Source organism: Delphinapterus leucas, chromosome 14, assembly GCF_059928025.1.
Source record: "Delphinapterus leucas isolate spDelLeu-1000000601 "Yukka" chromosome 14, BTC_Dleu_Yukka2, whole genome shotgun sequence".
NCBI classification, from domain to species: domain Eukaryota; kingdom Metazoa; phylum Chordata; class Mammalia; order Artiodactyla; family Monodontidae; genus Delphinapterus; species Delphinapterus leucas.
Window position 1 is genome coordinate 21,123,423 of NC_143142.1, and position 14,850 is coordinate 21,138,272.

The window sequence follows — 14,850 nt, forward strand, 5'->3', positions numbered from 1 at the left end:
AAAAAAAAGTGCAGCGAAGAATATGTAAACCAATTAAAAAAATAAACAAGTGAACAAACAGCCTGCTGCCTTTATTTCTTGGCCTAATTCTCCACAGTATCAATACTCTAGTGTGAGGTACAGAAGGTGACTTACAGAAACACAATCTCAAAGATCCCCGGGAGAAAGATGAGAACATAGAAGCTATATATTTTCATCAGCTATCATTATTAATATGTATGTGATATTTAAGGTCTCACCCAATTCTAAAAATGACTTATGCAATTCACCTCTTAATCTGTGCTGTGGTCTTAAAGCTAGTGATTAAATTAAGAAAATAGCTTTAAAAGTCTCTTTTGGGACTTCCCTGGTGGTGCAGTGGTTGAGAGTCAGCCTGCCAAAGCAGGAGACACCGGTTTGATCCCTGGTCCAGGAGGATCCCACATGCCGCAGAGCAACTGAGCCCATGCGCCACAACTACTAGGCCTGCGCTCTAGGGCCCACGTGCCACAACTACTGAGCCCGTGTGCCACAACCACTGAAGCCCGTGCGCCTAGAGCCCATGCTCCGCAACAAGAAAAGCCATTGCATTGAGAAGCCCACGCACAGCAACAAAGAGTAGCCCCCACTCACTACAACTGGAGAAAGCCCGGGCACATCAACGAAGACCCGACACAGCCATAAATAAATAAATAAACAGACAAACAAATAAATAAAAGTCTCTTTAATGATGACACACAAAATAGTAAACTTGACTACATGTGGTAAATAAAAGGTAAAAGAATCCTTTTGGCATAATCTTTCTGGGGTGGGGTCTGACACTACGTAATTAAAAAGTTTTAAAGCTGCTCGTATCCTATATATACCATATACCCTTTAACTTGATAATTCCACTTTCAGAAATGCATCCCAATTCATCAGGTAAGAAAATAACAGTGTAGATTTTTTCAGAACAGCGAAACCTTGGACTTACTAAACACCCACTGAAAGAGAGTTGGTGAAATACCTCATAGTTCTTCCAAGCAATCGGCTACTATGCATACAGCCATTAAAAACCATCTTTTCAAAGAATGTGAAGAAAAAAAAATCATAATACCAATATAAATAGGTATCTATGTATAATATAAACATCTACAGCAAAATAAACTATGTGAATTAAGAAATATAACAAACAGCGGTAATTAAATGCTGAGACTACAACTGACTTTTATTTTCAAAACTTCATAAATACGTATTATTTTATAATCAGAAAAAAAAAATTAACACGCTTGAAAAACAGACTCTAAAAAAGTTTTTGCCTTCAGCTGAGTATTTTAGGACAAAGATTTACTTCGCCCTAAATTATCTGGGTACTATTTTAAATCTTCATTCATCTTTGACTATAAACAATCTAAATATTTTCCTGCTTCTTTTCTTTTTGATGTTTCATAAGTCAAAGCTAAACAAAATCAAGCTAAAAGCTGAATTAATATCTTTAATACGTAACTTTAGTTCAGCCCACATTTAATTTTTCCTCATCTTAAACTTCTAAAGCAAAAGCAAGGTATACATGTAAAGTATTATCAGCTTCAGAGTTATCAGAAGTATTCTTGTGAAAAAATGTGCAACCTTTAAAAAAATGTGAAAAATCTCAATGGGACAAGTATTTGCTACCCCACATTCAGAGCAGTGTTTTAGAATCCAGAGAACCCAAAGGAGTTTCAGCCTTCAGGGGGCTCTTTGCTGGCACAAAGCAAAGTTTCCTCTTTGGCCTTAAACAATACAAATGTTTTCTGATTCTTTCCTCCTCCATCATTTGAAAAAATAACCCCAAAGCAAATAAAGGCAAAATCTAAATTCAGATCATTCACACCTAATTCCAATCCAGCCCAAACCTAACACTTCCTAACCTAATGTAGCAGTAAATAAAATTATTCTGCTAATGAAAATCAAGTTTTATACAGATTATAGCATGAAAATTTAAAAAAACAATCGAAAATAAAAGGTAAAGAATGTTTGGTCACCAAAAGATAAGAATCAGAAGTTCTATAAAAAATAAAGTCATGGGCTAACATAAGAACCCAAAATGATCACCCATCTCTACACGATTTTAAATTTCATCTGTAATACTAGCTCGCTGTGAAATGTTTCTAAAATTGTATTTAAATAGTTTGTGTATTCACTGAATTCCTTACATTTCACTTTTCTAACTATAAATGAAACCCCTAAACTCAAATCATGTTTTTAATTTAACAACACATATTAGGTTACTCTGAGGTATGTGGATGAGGCCTAAGGGAGAGTAATGTATACTGAAGCCACACAACGTAACTAAACAAAACGCAGGGTGTTTAATTGGAATGGTGAGCAATCAGCCCATGCTCTCCACAAGAACTACTTCCTCGTATCTGTGACAAACAAATACACACAAATGCAAAAGAGGGGGAAAAAAACCACCCAAAGGCATTCTGCAAACTCATTTCCTAAAAATGTAGTCCTCTCACAGCTTCATCCTACATGTCAACTGCACATACACTTTTTCCTATTTAAAACGTGTTGGGATAAAGACAGAATAGGTATAAGTTACATCTAACCAGCATTAATATTTTGCAAGGACACAGCAGTTTTTATAAGGCTCATGCTCCCTTCATATTTCAATTTTTCAATTTTAGGCAATCTGAACGCTCAATTTCAGCTGCTGATTTCGTAATGTTAAGTTTCCAACCCAGAGTTCACTAAGAAAGTTAAAAATAAATGCACTGCTGTGGCTGTTGCCAGCGCCCCCATCAGTAAATATCAACACAAGATTACAGAATGTATGTGGAGTATGCGTACCGAAATTTCAAGCAAAGCCTGATGCTACAATTCACAGCCATTCCCTCAATTTGGTTTAGATTTTGGTAGCCATTTGGACAGACCAACACTGGACATTATATTCTCTGTAAGTACATGGCAAGTCCAACACTGATTTTTATTTGGTTTAAGATAGTTAACTTGAATTCAGCGAATACTTACTAAGTATCTGTAAGTATCTACTATGAGCAAACCCCGTGCTCAGCACTGCAAATATCAAGTGAGCCGGACACAGAGCCTACGGCTGAGAGTTCAGAGAGTGACGGGGGGCGAGGAGGTGGGGGAAGGAAGGGAGTATGAACCCGTGAACCGCCACCCTGACGCAGGACACACCAAGTTCCATGAGCAGGTCATCAACAAAGGACTCGGAAGGGTTCAGGGCAGGAGATTCCTAACTGGTTGGGCAAGTGCTAACTGTTAAATGGAAGAAGTAAACGTGGGATAAAGTTCAAAAGATTAAACTAATCGTAGGTTAAACTAATTTCACAAAAATAGACAGTAAAGCTTACTGCCTGTGAGAGAATGATCAGTCACACTTTCCATGCCTCCAAACTTAGTATTTTTGTAGCTCACACCCATTTTACTAATCAGAACTTTACTAAGCATGTGCTTCATGCTTGTGTCCAATTACTCCAGGAGGGACACCAAGTACAACTGAAATCACAAATTCACGCTTCAAGTGGAACTCATGAAAACTTTATGGCCCTGACTGTCAGGAAGACACTCCGCAAGAGGCCCATCCTGTCAAATCACTCCTTGAACCTGAGTGAGACATCCCATCCGTCCACGCCTAGTCCTTCGGCTCTGCCTGAGAACAGAGGAATTCGGTACCCGAGATAAAGCTAGAACTAATCATGTACCGCTCCTGGGGCACTTAGCTTCTGGAAGACACAGAACGGCTTTTTCGGTGTCCTCTTAGGAGTTGCATAATTGATACATACTAAGGGCAAAATGCCTATTTTTTATACTGAATTAAAAACCTAGTTGCCAAACCAAGTACTCAAAAAAAAATGAGCCATGTTCTAAGGTCTGCTTTAGTATACATAAGCCACAGTGTGGTCAACTAGAAACTAATTATTAAGCCTCTTTATACCACCCACTATGGGGTTTCAAATGTGAGATTACAGGGAGGGAGCACGTTTAAAATGCCTTCACATCCCTCCTGGACTCAGAGCCAGGTCTAGATGAAGACACAGGAGAGCGCCCTCAGCCCTCCTCCTCGGGCGGCTCAGTAAGAGACAGTGCTCATTAGCCTCTAGAGGACGAGGATGGATGATCTGGGCTGCTTTCCTGCCGGTCTCTACCTCAAAGAGATTTCCACTGAGGGGTTTCAAATTCTCCCTCATCCCCTACTTCCATTCTTCCCATCCCCAGCCAACAGAACCTTGTGGTACTCTACTTTAGGCCACAGACAACCAAAACTGCCTTCTTTTCACAGGTGTGGGGGGAGAAGAGAAAGGAGTCTTGGCAGCACAGCAGGAAACAAATCAGCATCCCCATGACCCAGAGATGGCTGCCCTCCACCGGCTTGGAGAATCCAGAACGGCCTCCGCGATAAGTCCAAAAGGAATCTAAAGCGTGACCACGCAGGTGAACTGTACAACAAACTGCTCTGCAAGGCCAAGCTCCAACTGCCAGAGCTTTTACATAAAATTGAACTAACTGACATAGAAGACAAACTGCACGTGTCTTTATGATTAGAAAGAGAATATTTATATAAAGATATATAAAAAGATAATATAAAAGCCACCACAATTTCTGCATCAACTTCTTTACTCGACCTGATCCCCTGATACCCCAATGTTCAGACACATGTCAAGCACTGTAAGGGCTCTGCAGATGCTTCGGCAAAGCCTCTTACAAAGACCTTTATAGGCCTAATTATTAACTGTCATATATATGTAGACATAGAGGCTGAAGTCTTCATGAGGCATCTGGATTAAATGAAGAAAAAAATGAGACCTTGCCATAATCTTCACAAGTGTTGTTTCGGTTGGTTAAAATGACAACTCCTCACCTCATCAGAGAAGGCAAACTGGAGAGCTAAAGGAATCCACATGCAAATGGGTAAACCATTGGTACTGGTAGTCATACCAACATCACAACCCCCGAAACATAAAATGAACCAAAACATGGACACGTGCACACACACACACACACACACACACACACACACGTGCATGTGTGGTGCTACACAGAAGACATTTACATCCATGAGAAATGCACAATTTTGCCTTGAAGCAAAAATCTTTATAGGTCATAAATCACTCTCCTATTACTATGCAGAGTCACTTAATCAAGTGTTGAAGCCTAAATAACAAAATGTAATTCACATGCTCAGATTTTAAAAATTCTTTTTTTAGAGGGAAAATGAATACGTATACAACTAAGGTCTGCACCTCTGGGTTTGTAGTTTTAAAAAAATAATTGTATCATACCATAAACTAAAAAAATGTCTGTACTCCTAACACATACAGGTAATATGAAAATCTATTCCCTGGCAATCCCGTGATCCCCTGCTAGCAAAGGCTCTCTAAACTGTGTGGCCTCTGCTTTATGGCTGACCCGAGTCAAGCACTCATTAAGCACTCATAACCACGAGGGGTAAGGACAGGTGAACCAGGACATGTTCGGCAATCCCCAGACACCAGAACCAAGGGAACCCTGGACACTAGACAAAGAAAAGGAATAACTGTGTTGTAAATAGGGTAGCATATTCACTGACCTCATTAACCCCAGGAGATGATAGAGGATTTTTATTTCCAAAGACAAAAGCATGACAACAATGATAAAAGCTACCATTTATTGTGCACTTCCTCTCTGCTGGGATTATAACATTCATTATTTAGTCCTCACACAAACCTTCTGAGGCAGTTACTAATATCATTCCCATTTTAGAGGTGTGGAAACCGAGGTTCAGAGTTAGGGTTAAGTTATTTAAGTCACAACTTGTGATAGATTCACGATGGGTTTTTAATGGATCTCCCTTAGTGCCACTGTCACCTAACAGATTCCCTGACCACTGGAAACGTTTGACAGGTATTAAGAGAAGGACCAAATTCTGGAAAATACCATGAATAAGAGAGCCACACAACTGCCATGATGCAGGAGGGCAAAACGGTGCAGACTGGTGAGCCGGGATCTCTGGATTAAGAGCCAGAATCTGCTATGTCTCCATGCCTTACACATCTCTGTGACTAGCACTGAATCAGGTGCTACAGAAATGGCAGACGCTTCTCCTGTAACTATTATCCATATTTCTCTGGCCAAGTTTCTAATCTATAAAGTGAAGCAGCTGTATTTACCCCACAGGAAGGTTGTGAAGATTAAATACAACCTTGTCTAATGCCTGGCACCAAAAAAAGGCTTCTTTTCCCTCATCCAGTCTGGTGCAGACAAGCATTAAATACTGCAATGATTCAGAAGGAAAATATCACTGTGGGATAAGTAAGGGAAAGTTTCAAAGCGATCACGGGGTGTGCACTTAGCTGTGACTACCCTTTGGAATGTGTGCTGGTAAGGTGAGTCTCCGCTGAGGGGTATGGAGGGCCTCTGGAGCGGCAGAGGAACCACCAGGCAGCACTTGGACTGGAGCATTCTTCTATACGATCCTGGGTGAGTGGGTCCAGAACAGGGTTTCTTCTTCCTTTTTGCCTTAAGTACCATGTATTTCTTCCCTATTCTCATATTTCAGAAGTATAGAAACCTTCAACTATTATCCTTCCCTGGTGCTCCCTTTGGTGCCAGGCAAATAGGGCCTGCTGAACAGCTGCAGGAGATGCTGATAAGAGCAAGTCAGTCCACAGGTTCCTGTTTTTCTGTATGTTGTATCGTCAGCTAGTCAATCCTTCTTACTCTTTAGTTTCTATCTCAGCAGTAAGCGATGCTTTTAAGGCCAGTGTTAAATCTCAGAGGAAGACTTCTCCTCTGACTTACTCTTGACTCCCTGAGTTATTTCTGAGATCACAGTAACTCACTGAAATTCAGTTAAACAGTAACCCAACTTATGAGAGTAGCTGCACCTACCATCTTTTGGCTCAAGTCAACAACCGACAGGCAAATAGGTAGAATGGTATCACTACCAGCCAGCGCTCTCCCTGAGAAATAAGCTATTGTTTAACCCCCTCACCACACACGCACACACACACACGCACACACACACACACAAAATGGGGGCAATAATTTGCCATACTGCAACCTGAAAAAATGCAAAATTTCACAATTTCTAAAAACGAAACTATTCTAGAATTTTAAGTAACCATTAATGGATAATAAAAGACAAAGCAATGTTAGTTAAAAAGGTAAAAATCATAAATAAAAAAGCAGTAAAACTCATATTCCAAGTTCCTAAAGGTTGGAAATCAGGTAAAAGTCATAGTGTCAAACTACCCTTGCTGCCTGTTATAAAACTGGTTAGGAGGTCCTACAGGAAAGATGTGCACCCAGACACAATAGCCCACCACATAATATAGCATCACCTTTTCAAGTTTATACCTGAAAAATTGACAATTTGAAGAAAATTCAACATTTAATCCACCTCCAAGTCTCAATTTCATGGCCCTCTATTCCCTGAAAACTGTCATCAGCTAAAGAGCTGGTACTTATTGGGGCCAGAAGACCTTTGAGAAGATATGGCAACCTTAGAAGCAGACACCTGTCTGCTCTAGCACAGCACTCTCTTTTAAGGCCAGTGTTAAATCTCAGAGAAAGGCTTCTCCTCTGACTCAGGGTGAGTTCTAAAGTTCACAGTGAGAAATCTTGAAAGGGGTGGGGAATTTTTTTTTTTAAATCCATGAGAGTAAATTTAGAACATGCATACTGAACTTGTTCCTTAATTTTTTTTTTTTAAGTGACATATATCACTTTCTGGGTATTAAAAGTCTCTAGTCATGGCCATTAAACTGAGAGAATCTTGAACCAAACTCTATCCAGAGAACAAATGTGAAAATAATTATGAATCATTTCTTACAGAAGAAAGTCAGACTCATTCTTCATTTTAATTGATGTGCAAGACTGTCCAAAATAGTCCAACACCCATGGAGAACCACTCACTGGGTTCTTCTTGTGGGGCTGTTACAGTAATCCCCTATCTGCAAGCAACAACTAACAGTATTTAGTTGTTGCTTGCAGATAGGGGATTACTGTAACAGTAATCCTAGACATCATTTATCGATGACCTGTGACTGGCTTCAGCATAAACAGATTGGTTACCAAGTAAAACCCTGTTGGCGGAAAATCTGCTCTGGGCATGTTTAGGTTTTTATGCTCCTCTTCTCCTGTCAAATTAGCTGTAATAACTTGCCATCAACACATTAAGCCTTCTCTAAGGGGCTGTCATTTAGTTTAGCGGATGTCTTTAAAATCCATTATATTTCTATAGCAATTTAAATTATTACCCTAACATTGCTTTTCTTACTTCCATGAATAAAGTAAGGATGTGCTTTTTATTAGAAAACAACTACTTGCCATCAAAATTGTTCTCTGGTGCCCTGCTTTCCGAAATATAACTATTAAAAGGCCAGGAACATGAGACCGGGGAAGGGGAACTTGTTCAGTTTTTACCAAGACTAAATTTAAACTATCAACCTTCACTTAACATGGATTTTTGTACTGCTTCAAGTCTCAAAAGAGAACATTACAATCCCCAAAGACTAAATCACTTGTCTCTTTTAAGAGTTATCAGAATAGCATTATGCTGAAAGTGACAGCCTGGCTCTGTTCTGTTTGTTAATGCAGCACAGACTTGCTGGCCAACTGCAACTGGCTGTGAGTCCTTATCACAAATAAAACTATTTTTGTGCCATTTCTGTTTTTCACTTAAACGTCACCAGCTCTTCCAGACTCAGGACCTGTCAAGTGTTCTGTTGCCAAGACTCTGCCTGTCAGAAAGGTCAGCATCCAGTACCTTCCAGTTGGGTCCCAAAGGGCCTCTCTTGGTTTTGACTGACTGGAATAACGCTGGGTCTTCATCAGCTTTGTAGTCCTGCAAAGCAAAACAAAGTCAGAAGCAGAGAAGAAAACCAGAGAAAATTCTTTAACCTTGCCAGAACAGCCCTCTGCAGCTACTAAACACATGACAGAAACTGATGGGGCTTACTGTGCTTTGCATAAGCGCAGGAAAATGTTTCTATACGATATTAAGTTCTCAGTTTGGTTCTCTTTGCTTTAAGCTTTTACCTTGTAGCAAAACAACTACATAATAAAAAGTAATAAAAGCCCTGACTAACAGTCCACCATGACTGGTTGCTGGATAGCTATCTCTAAGAAATCTTCCAAAACTTTTCAACAGTTTCAGTATTTTGATATACATATAATCACACTCAAGAAATAAAGCCGACCCATACCAGTTTTCACAACACCCATAGGTGAAGACACTGGACTCTAATGCCTGCTGGAGAGCAACCCCCATGACTGGGAACACCGATCAGAACCATGGATGCTGTGGCATCCCCTTGAGCTCTGCCACGGCTGGGTCTGTGGTGGGTGCCTCAGTTAGGAGGCCAGCCACTCCAAAGCCTTGTTCGTGGAGAGCCATGGGTACATAGGCAAACCTTAGGGACTACACTCATGTCAGCCCTGCAATGCCAAGTGAGGTGAGCGAGGGCTTTACGACTCCATGTGGGACTCAGTTATATCATGCCATAGGGAACAGCCCTAAAATCTAGGTTTTATAGGAGGTTTTGGTGTGTAAATACTGTTTCCCTTAATATCCTTTCTGATAGAATGGAAAACATGAAAGCAGTAAACCTTTTTATTCCTATCTGCTTTACAAAAGTTCTTTGGTCATTACACACATACATACACACAATCTACAGATAGAAATTAAAAAACTACTTTTGAAGAGCTAACATCCAGATTTAAAAAAAGAAATGAGTTGTAACAGTAACAGTGAACAGAGGTCAGTTGAAAATACTACAAAAGGATAGCCCCTTTCTTCTTGAGCAGAATTTTTAAACCAGGGGTCCTTCACAGCATTTATGTAGGGACCACATACTTTGAGAAAAATGCCCAGACAAGTCAATATGAAAAAAAAATCATTGTTTTAGAGATAGGGGCAGTGCAAGCACTGAACACATGCCAAAGCATAATACAAACTTTCAAAATCAAAGAAAACATGCTGAGAAGCAGCCAATCAAGACTCAACAGTTATTCAATAAATGCGTATGACATGTTAATAATTCCTAAAGAGAAAGTTATAAATAAATTACGTGAGGAAGGAGAAGAGTGAGGTTCGGGTAGACAATAAAACTTTAAAGAAAGATAACTGGGCAAATGTGTGACCTTGAACTCCTAACCGCTGCCTTCTAAGAAGCTACAAAAAGGTCCCCCAGAGGGTTAAGACGATTACACAGGCAAACTTGGCTGGCCATGCTGAGCCTTACTGCTAAAATACGCAACATGGCGCAGCTACAGGCACGAGGTCAGTCAGCACTGTCCAGGAATGACAAACTGGGATGAGCCAACTGCAAGGAGTCAGACAACTGGAGTTAGCTGGTGTGTCTGGGCACATCAGCAGAAAGTTCAATTACTGTCAGCTAACATGAATTCTTAAATTCCAATTTAGAACCGCACCCTAAAAATTAACAACTTCACTGCTGACTGAGAAAAGAATCAATTGTACAGGTGGTCTCAAGACCTGGATTCACAGTGAGAAATCAGCTGTCCTACTAACAAATACTTGTAACCCCATAACACATTTTCTTCTAGGTCAGAGGCTTGGAAACCCAGAGATAAGCTCCGTTTCCTCCAAAACTGAAAATATTTAACATTATATCAAATAATCACTTTTGACATCATCTCCCTCGATTCAAGGTCTATTTATTGAACAGCCATCACAGAAAAGGTGCATTACATATGCACCATGCAGTGCACAGGATGCTAAGCTAAGAGGCAGTCTAAGGGATCTAAGGACACAAGGAGAGCCAACACCTGGTTCTGGCTCCTAGAAAATCAGTCTAGCTGGGAGCAAAGCAAGAGAGACAAAGAAACGGTAATCGAAACCCCAGGGGCTACATGTTGACTGCCAACAGAGAATGGAGAGGAGAGTTATAGAAAGAATTGAAACCAACCGACACCAGCCAAGGAAATGTATTTTTAAAATGAGTTTTAACATCATGTTTAAAAGGAGAAAAATCTTACTGCTAAAGAACACTGTGTTAAATTTTTTTATGATAAAATTTTAATTATCTGTATAATGCCCAGAGGTCTGACCAGTGTTTAACATTTAACAGTTCATCCCATTTGAAGGAAAAATACTTCCTTTTTTCTTTTTTACTAACTGGGGTGTGACTTTACTGTGGGCATGATGCTCAAGTTTTTGTTTTTTACAAAATCGAAGATATTATGGAGCCTGGCATGAGTTGAATAGTAAACACCACATTTCCTGAATCTAAGAGGCTGCCAGTTACAGGATGCTCCATTATTTTATGTACCATTAAGAAGGAAAACACTAAGCCAATAAAACATGCCACAACTGGAAGACAAATCTGACGAAATAGAGACTGCAGAACTATCTCTGAGGATGCTAAACTCACCAGCTCCAAGAGAAAGAAAAAGCAAAATCCACAAACCAAAGTGTACACAAGTATCAGTAGGGCTGACAGTATACAATAAGGGTAGTACATAAACCAAGGCAGAACTAATTTAAGAAAAGCGAGCTTGGTCTAAAAATTGTACCAGCATAAATTATTTTCATGTAGAGGTAAACTAATTAAGGGGTGACTCACCCCAGGGGGTGGGTCTAAGCATGATTAAGCACCAGTGAATGTGAAAATGTAAGCTGTTGGATTAGATGGACTTTTGGACAATACTCCTTTCTCCTTCCTAACCCCACCCAGCTCCATACCACGGCGACACCTTAAGGGATTTTCAATGCCTATCTGACATAGATTAATTAACTGAAGAACATGGAATAACACTTTAAAAGTTCTCCACTCTGGACCTAATATACTGATCCTGAAAGTTTATTTCCGAGCCTTCATTATTAGTGCTGTTCACTGAATAACTTTTCTGAACTACGGATTCACAAAATTATAGAGGTGAACTGCACCTTGAAGACCACCCAAGTCGCTTCAATTCACAAATGAGGAAACCACAATCCAACAAGAAGGTGGCAAAGGCTCACCTACCTGAGGACTTGAACACAAGCCTTCTTACCCTCTGTCCTGGGCTCATTCTAGTCCGGCACACAGGAGGACAGCAGAAGGGTGTCCACAAAAGCCAGATAAGCAAAACACATTTCAAAAACACCAAGAAGCAGCAGCACCAGAGATACCAAAGTGGATTTTCCTATAAGGCATGAGTGTGTGCATATAAAATATCACACATACACATATATACATATATCTCAACCCAGTCTTCCCTCTCCGCTTTTTTCTCTTGAATACAAAGCAGCAAACGTTAAGGATATACTGAAAATGCAACAAAACCCAATTATTAACAACAGCACCTTAACCCTGACAGATGAGGATAATGCATCTTGTCAAAACCTAGGAATTTTTTTGTGCTTTTTAATGTTAGTTTGAATACGTAAATGTTTAATCAGTTGAATTAAGTAGCAAGATATTAAAAAGCAGGAAGCAGGTGTGGTTTTAACAACCTCAGTTTTGTATCTCTATAACAAACATTTAATTTTTTGAACAGTATCTTTTTTGCTACAATTTTATTGTTGGGTAGCTAGTTTGGTCTTTCTGTATATGAAAACTGGCCGATTTATATCCGTATCACAATGAACAAATATATTCCTTCATGTATGACAGTTTCAGCATACAGAATGCAACCTCCGCTACCAATTATAGCTGCAAATGAGCAATAGTGTGGAATGAGACAGCCTGCTGGCTTTGTTAGTATTCTGTCTCCTTTGGGATCCCGCGGGGAAAGGGGAGGCTCTGATGAAGAGAAGCCCTTGGCTCATGGTTTATTGTGCTTGCCACCAGCTGCAGACTTCTCATCTCATTAGTTCTTTTAGAATACTGTGGGTGAAGACAGCTGTAGCCTACTTGAGTCTTCAGCTCCTGGGTATTCTGAAGGCTGAATTTGCTATGCACTTTCTGTAATCCTTGGGAAAAAAAAGAAAGCAAATTCACTAGGCCAAGGAAATGTATTTTTAAAATGAGTTTTAAAATCATGTTTAAAAGTAGAAAAATCTTATTGCTAAGGTGCACTGTGTTTAAAAATTTTTATGATCAAATTTTCATTGTCTGTATAATGCCCAGAGGCCTGGCCAGGATAAGGAAGGGTTTAGTAAAACCATCATTATCAAGTTAGGTGTAATGTCCCCAGACACCGTTTGCTCCACCAATGCTAGCGCCTGAACAACAGAAAAACACAATGGTATCAGCATAAGGTAGATTCAGATAAGTGTTAATACAGCTCTATTTAATTGAAAACTCTTATTTAAGTAAAAAAGGCAAGTCAAGACACCCTTTGGAGAACAAATAAAATAAAATATGGTAAATAAATGGATTACTGAGACTCCATGCTAGAGCCACACAGAATACATTAATTAAATTCTTATAAATAACTGTTTTCTGTCACTGGAATACAAAAGTTGGGCTACCTCTTGGGTGTACATCTGTTACTCACTACAGTTCTCAATAGAAACTCTCAACAGAAACCAGATTCATTTTGAAGACAAAGAATATTAGTTTTACGGGGCTTCCCTGGTGGCTCAGTGGTTGAGAGTCCGCCTGCCAATGCAGGGGACACAGGTTCGTGCCCCGGTCCGGGAAGATCCCACATGCCGCAGAGCGGCTGGGCCCCGTGAGCCATGGCCGCTGGGCCTGCGCGTCTGGAGCCTGTGCTCCGCGACGGGAGAGGCCACAACAGTGAGAGGCCCGCGTACCGCAAAAAAAAAAAAAAAATTAGTTTTATGAATCTTTTAGCATAGTGGCTATCCCCCAAAATGCAAGTAAATAATCTGTGCTGAGCCAACCCAATGTCCTAGAGCCAGACTGAACTCATGATTATAAATGGGGGAGTGAGGAGGTGATGGAGGTAGGCTGGTAAGAGCTTCTTAACAGCTTGTGGAAAAATTGAGATGAGCTCCAGATACCAGAAACTGCTTAAAGAACCATGCCTGGTTACCACAGGTGAGGTTACAGTAAACTAAGGAAAGGAAAGGAGTGCCCAATCCACATGCATTCGCAACTCCTTGACACCTGCTCTCCCCAAAGAGAAACAATTCTACAGGGTAAACAAAAACTTGAGAGAGATATTAGGATCCTGCAGCTGCTGTAAAATGCCTTCCTTTAGCACAAGATGATTAATTAGGTGTCTATTCAAATAGCTCAAAGATAATCATTAAGTTTAAAATGCACAGGTATTGCTGCTCAACTTAGCAAAGCTCATTTCTTCTAATCACATCCTAAAAGTAAAGACCAGGATGGGGGAAAGAGCTGAATTAAACATGTAGATAAACAAACATCATCATTTATTAGCACTGCCCTGTATTTTCCAGTACTGTGGCACTTAGAAAAAAGGAGTTCCCAGATCCTATCACCATTGACCCAGTGCATAGCTAACTGGAGCTGAGAAAACTCAAGCCAGACTCTAAAAGGGAAGTCCATTTAAAAAAAAAAAAAAAAAAAAAAAAGTTTGCATTAAATTTTGCAAGTAACAGAGGTGTAAAGAGAAACCATTTACTAACTTGTTTAAGAAACTCATTTCAACAGTTATTTTCAAATAAGCAGTTTTCTTTCCTATTTTTAATCACATCTCCCCAGTGACTCCTCACCCTTTCAGGTTCCCATAGAGTACCATTAATGTAGTATAAGTAAATCTCATTAATTCAGGTCCTACCACCTTGGAATTCATAATAATTCGGACAGGGGCTAGACTGAAGTTTATCTTTGCATGATCTATGAAAAAAAGATTTGCTACACAAATTAATAGAGTAACAAGATCTCAGGAGGGCTGTTTAAACAGTTCAGAAGTGTTTTAGAGCAATTCAGAAGCATTCATTTGCATATAATTATTATGCTAATTACAAATCATTCTTATCTATTCATTAAAGCAGATTCCCAAAGGACCACTAATTGT

General features: G+C 39.8%; 1 protein-coding gene across 2 annotated transcripts in view; it reads right to left on the reverse strand.

Moving 5' to 3' along the window:
- PITPNB (phosphatidylinositol transfer protein beta) overlaps positions 1-14,850 on the reverse strand; it is a 61,833-nt gene that overhangs the window by 12,940 nt on the left and 34,043 nt on the right. For both annotated transcript variants that reach the window (XM_022550654.3, XM_089894643.1), the window contains exon 8: positions 8,717-8,794. In XM_022550654.3, the coding sequence (XP_022406362.1) occupies positions 8,717-8,794 (78 nt within the window). The remainder of the gene's footprint in view (positions 1-8,716; positions 8,795-14,850) is intronic.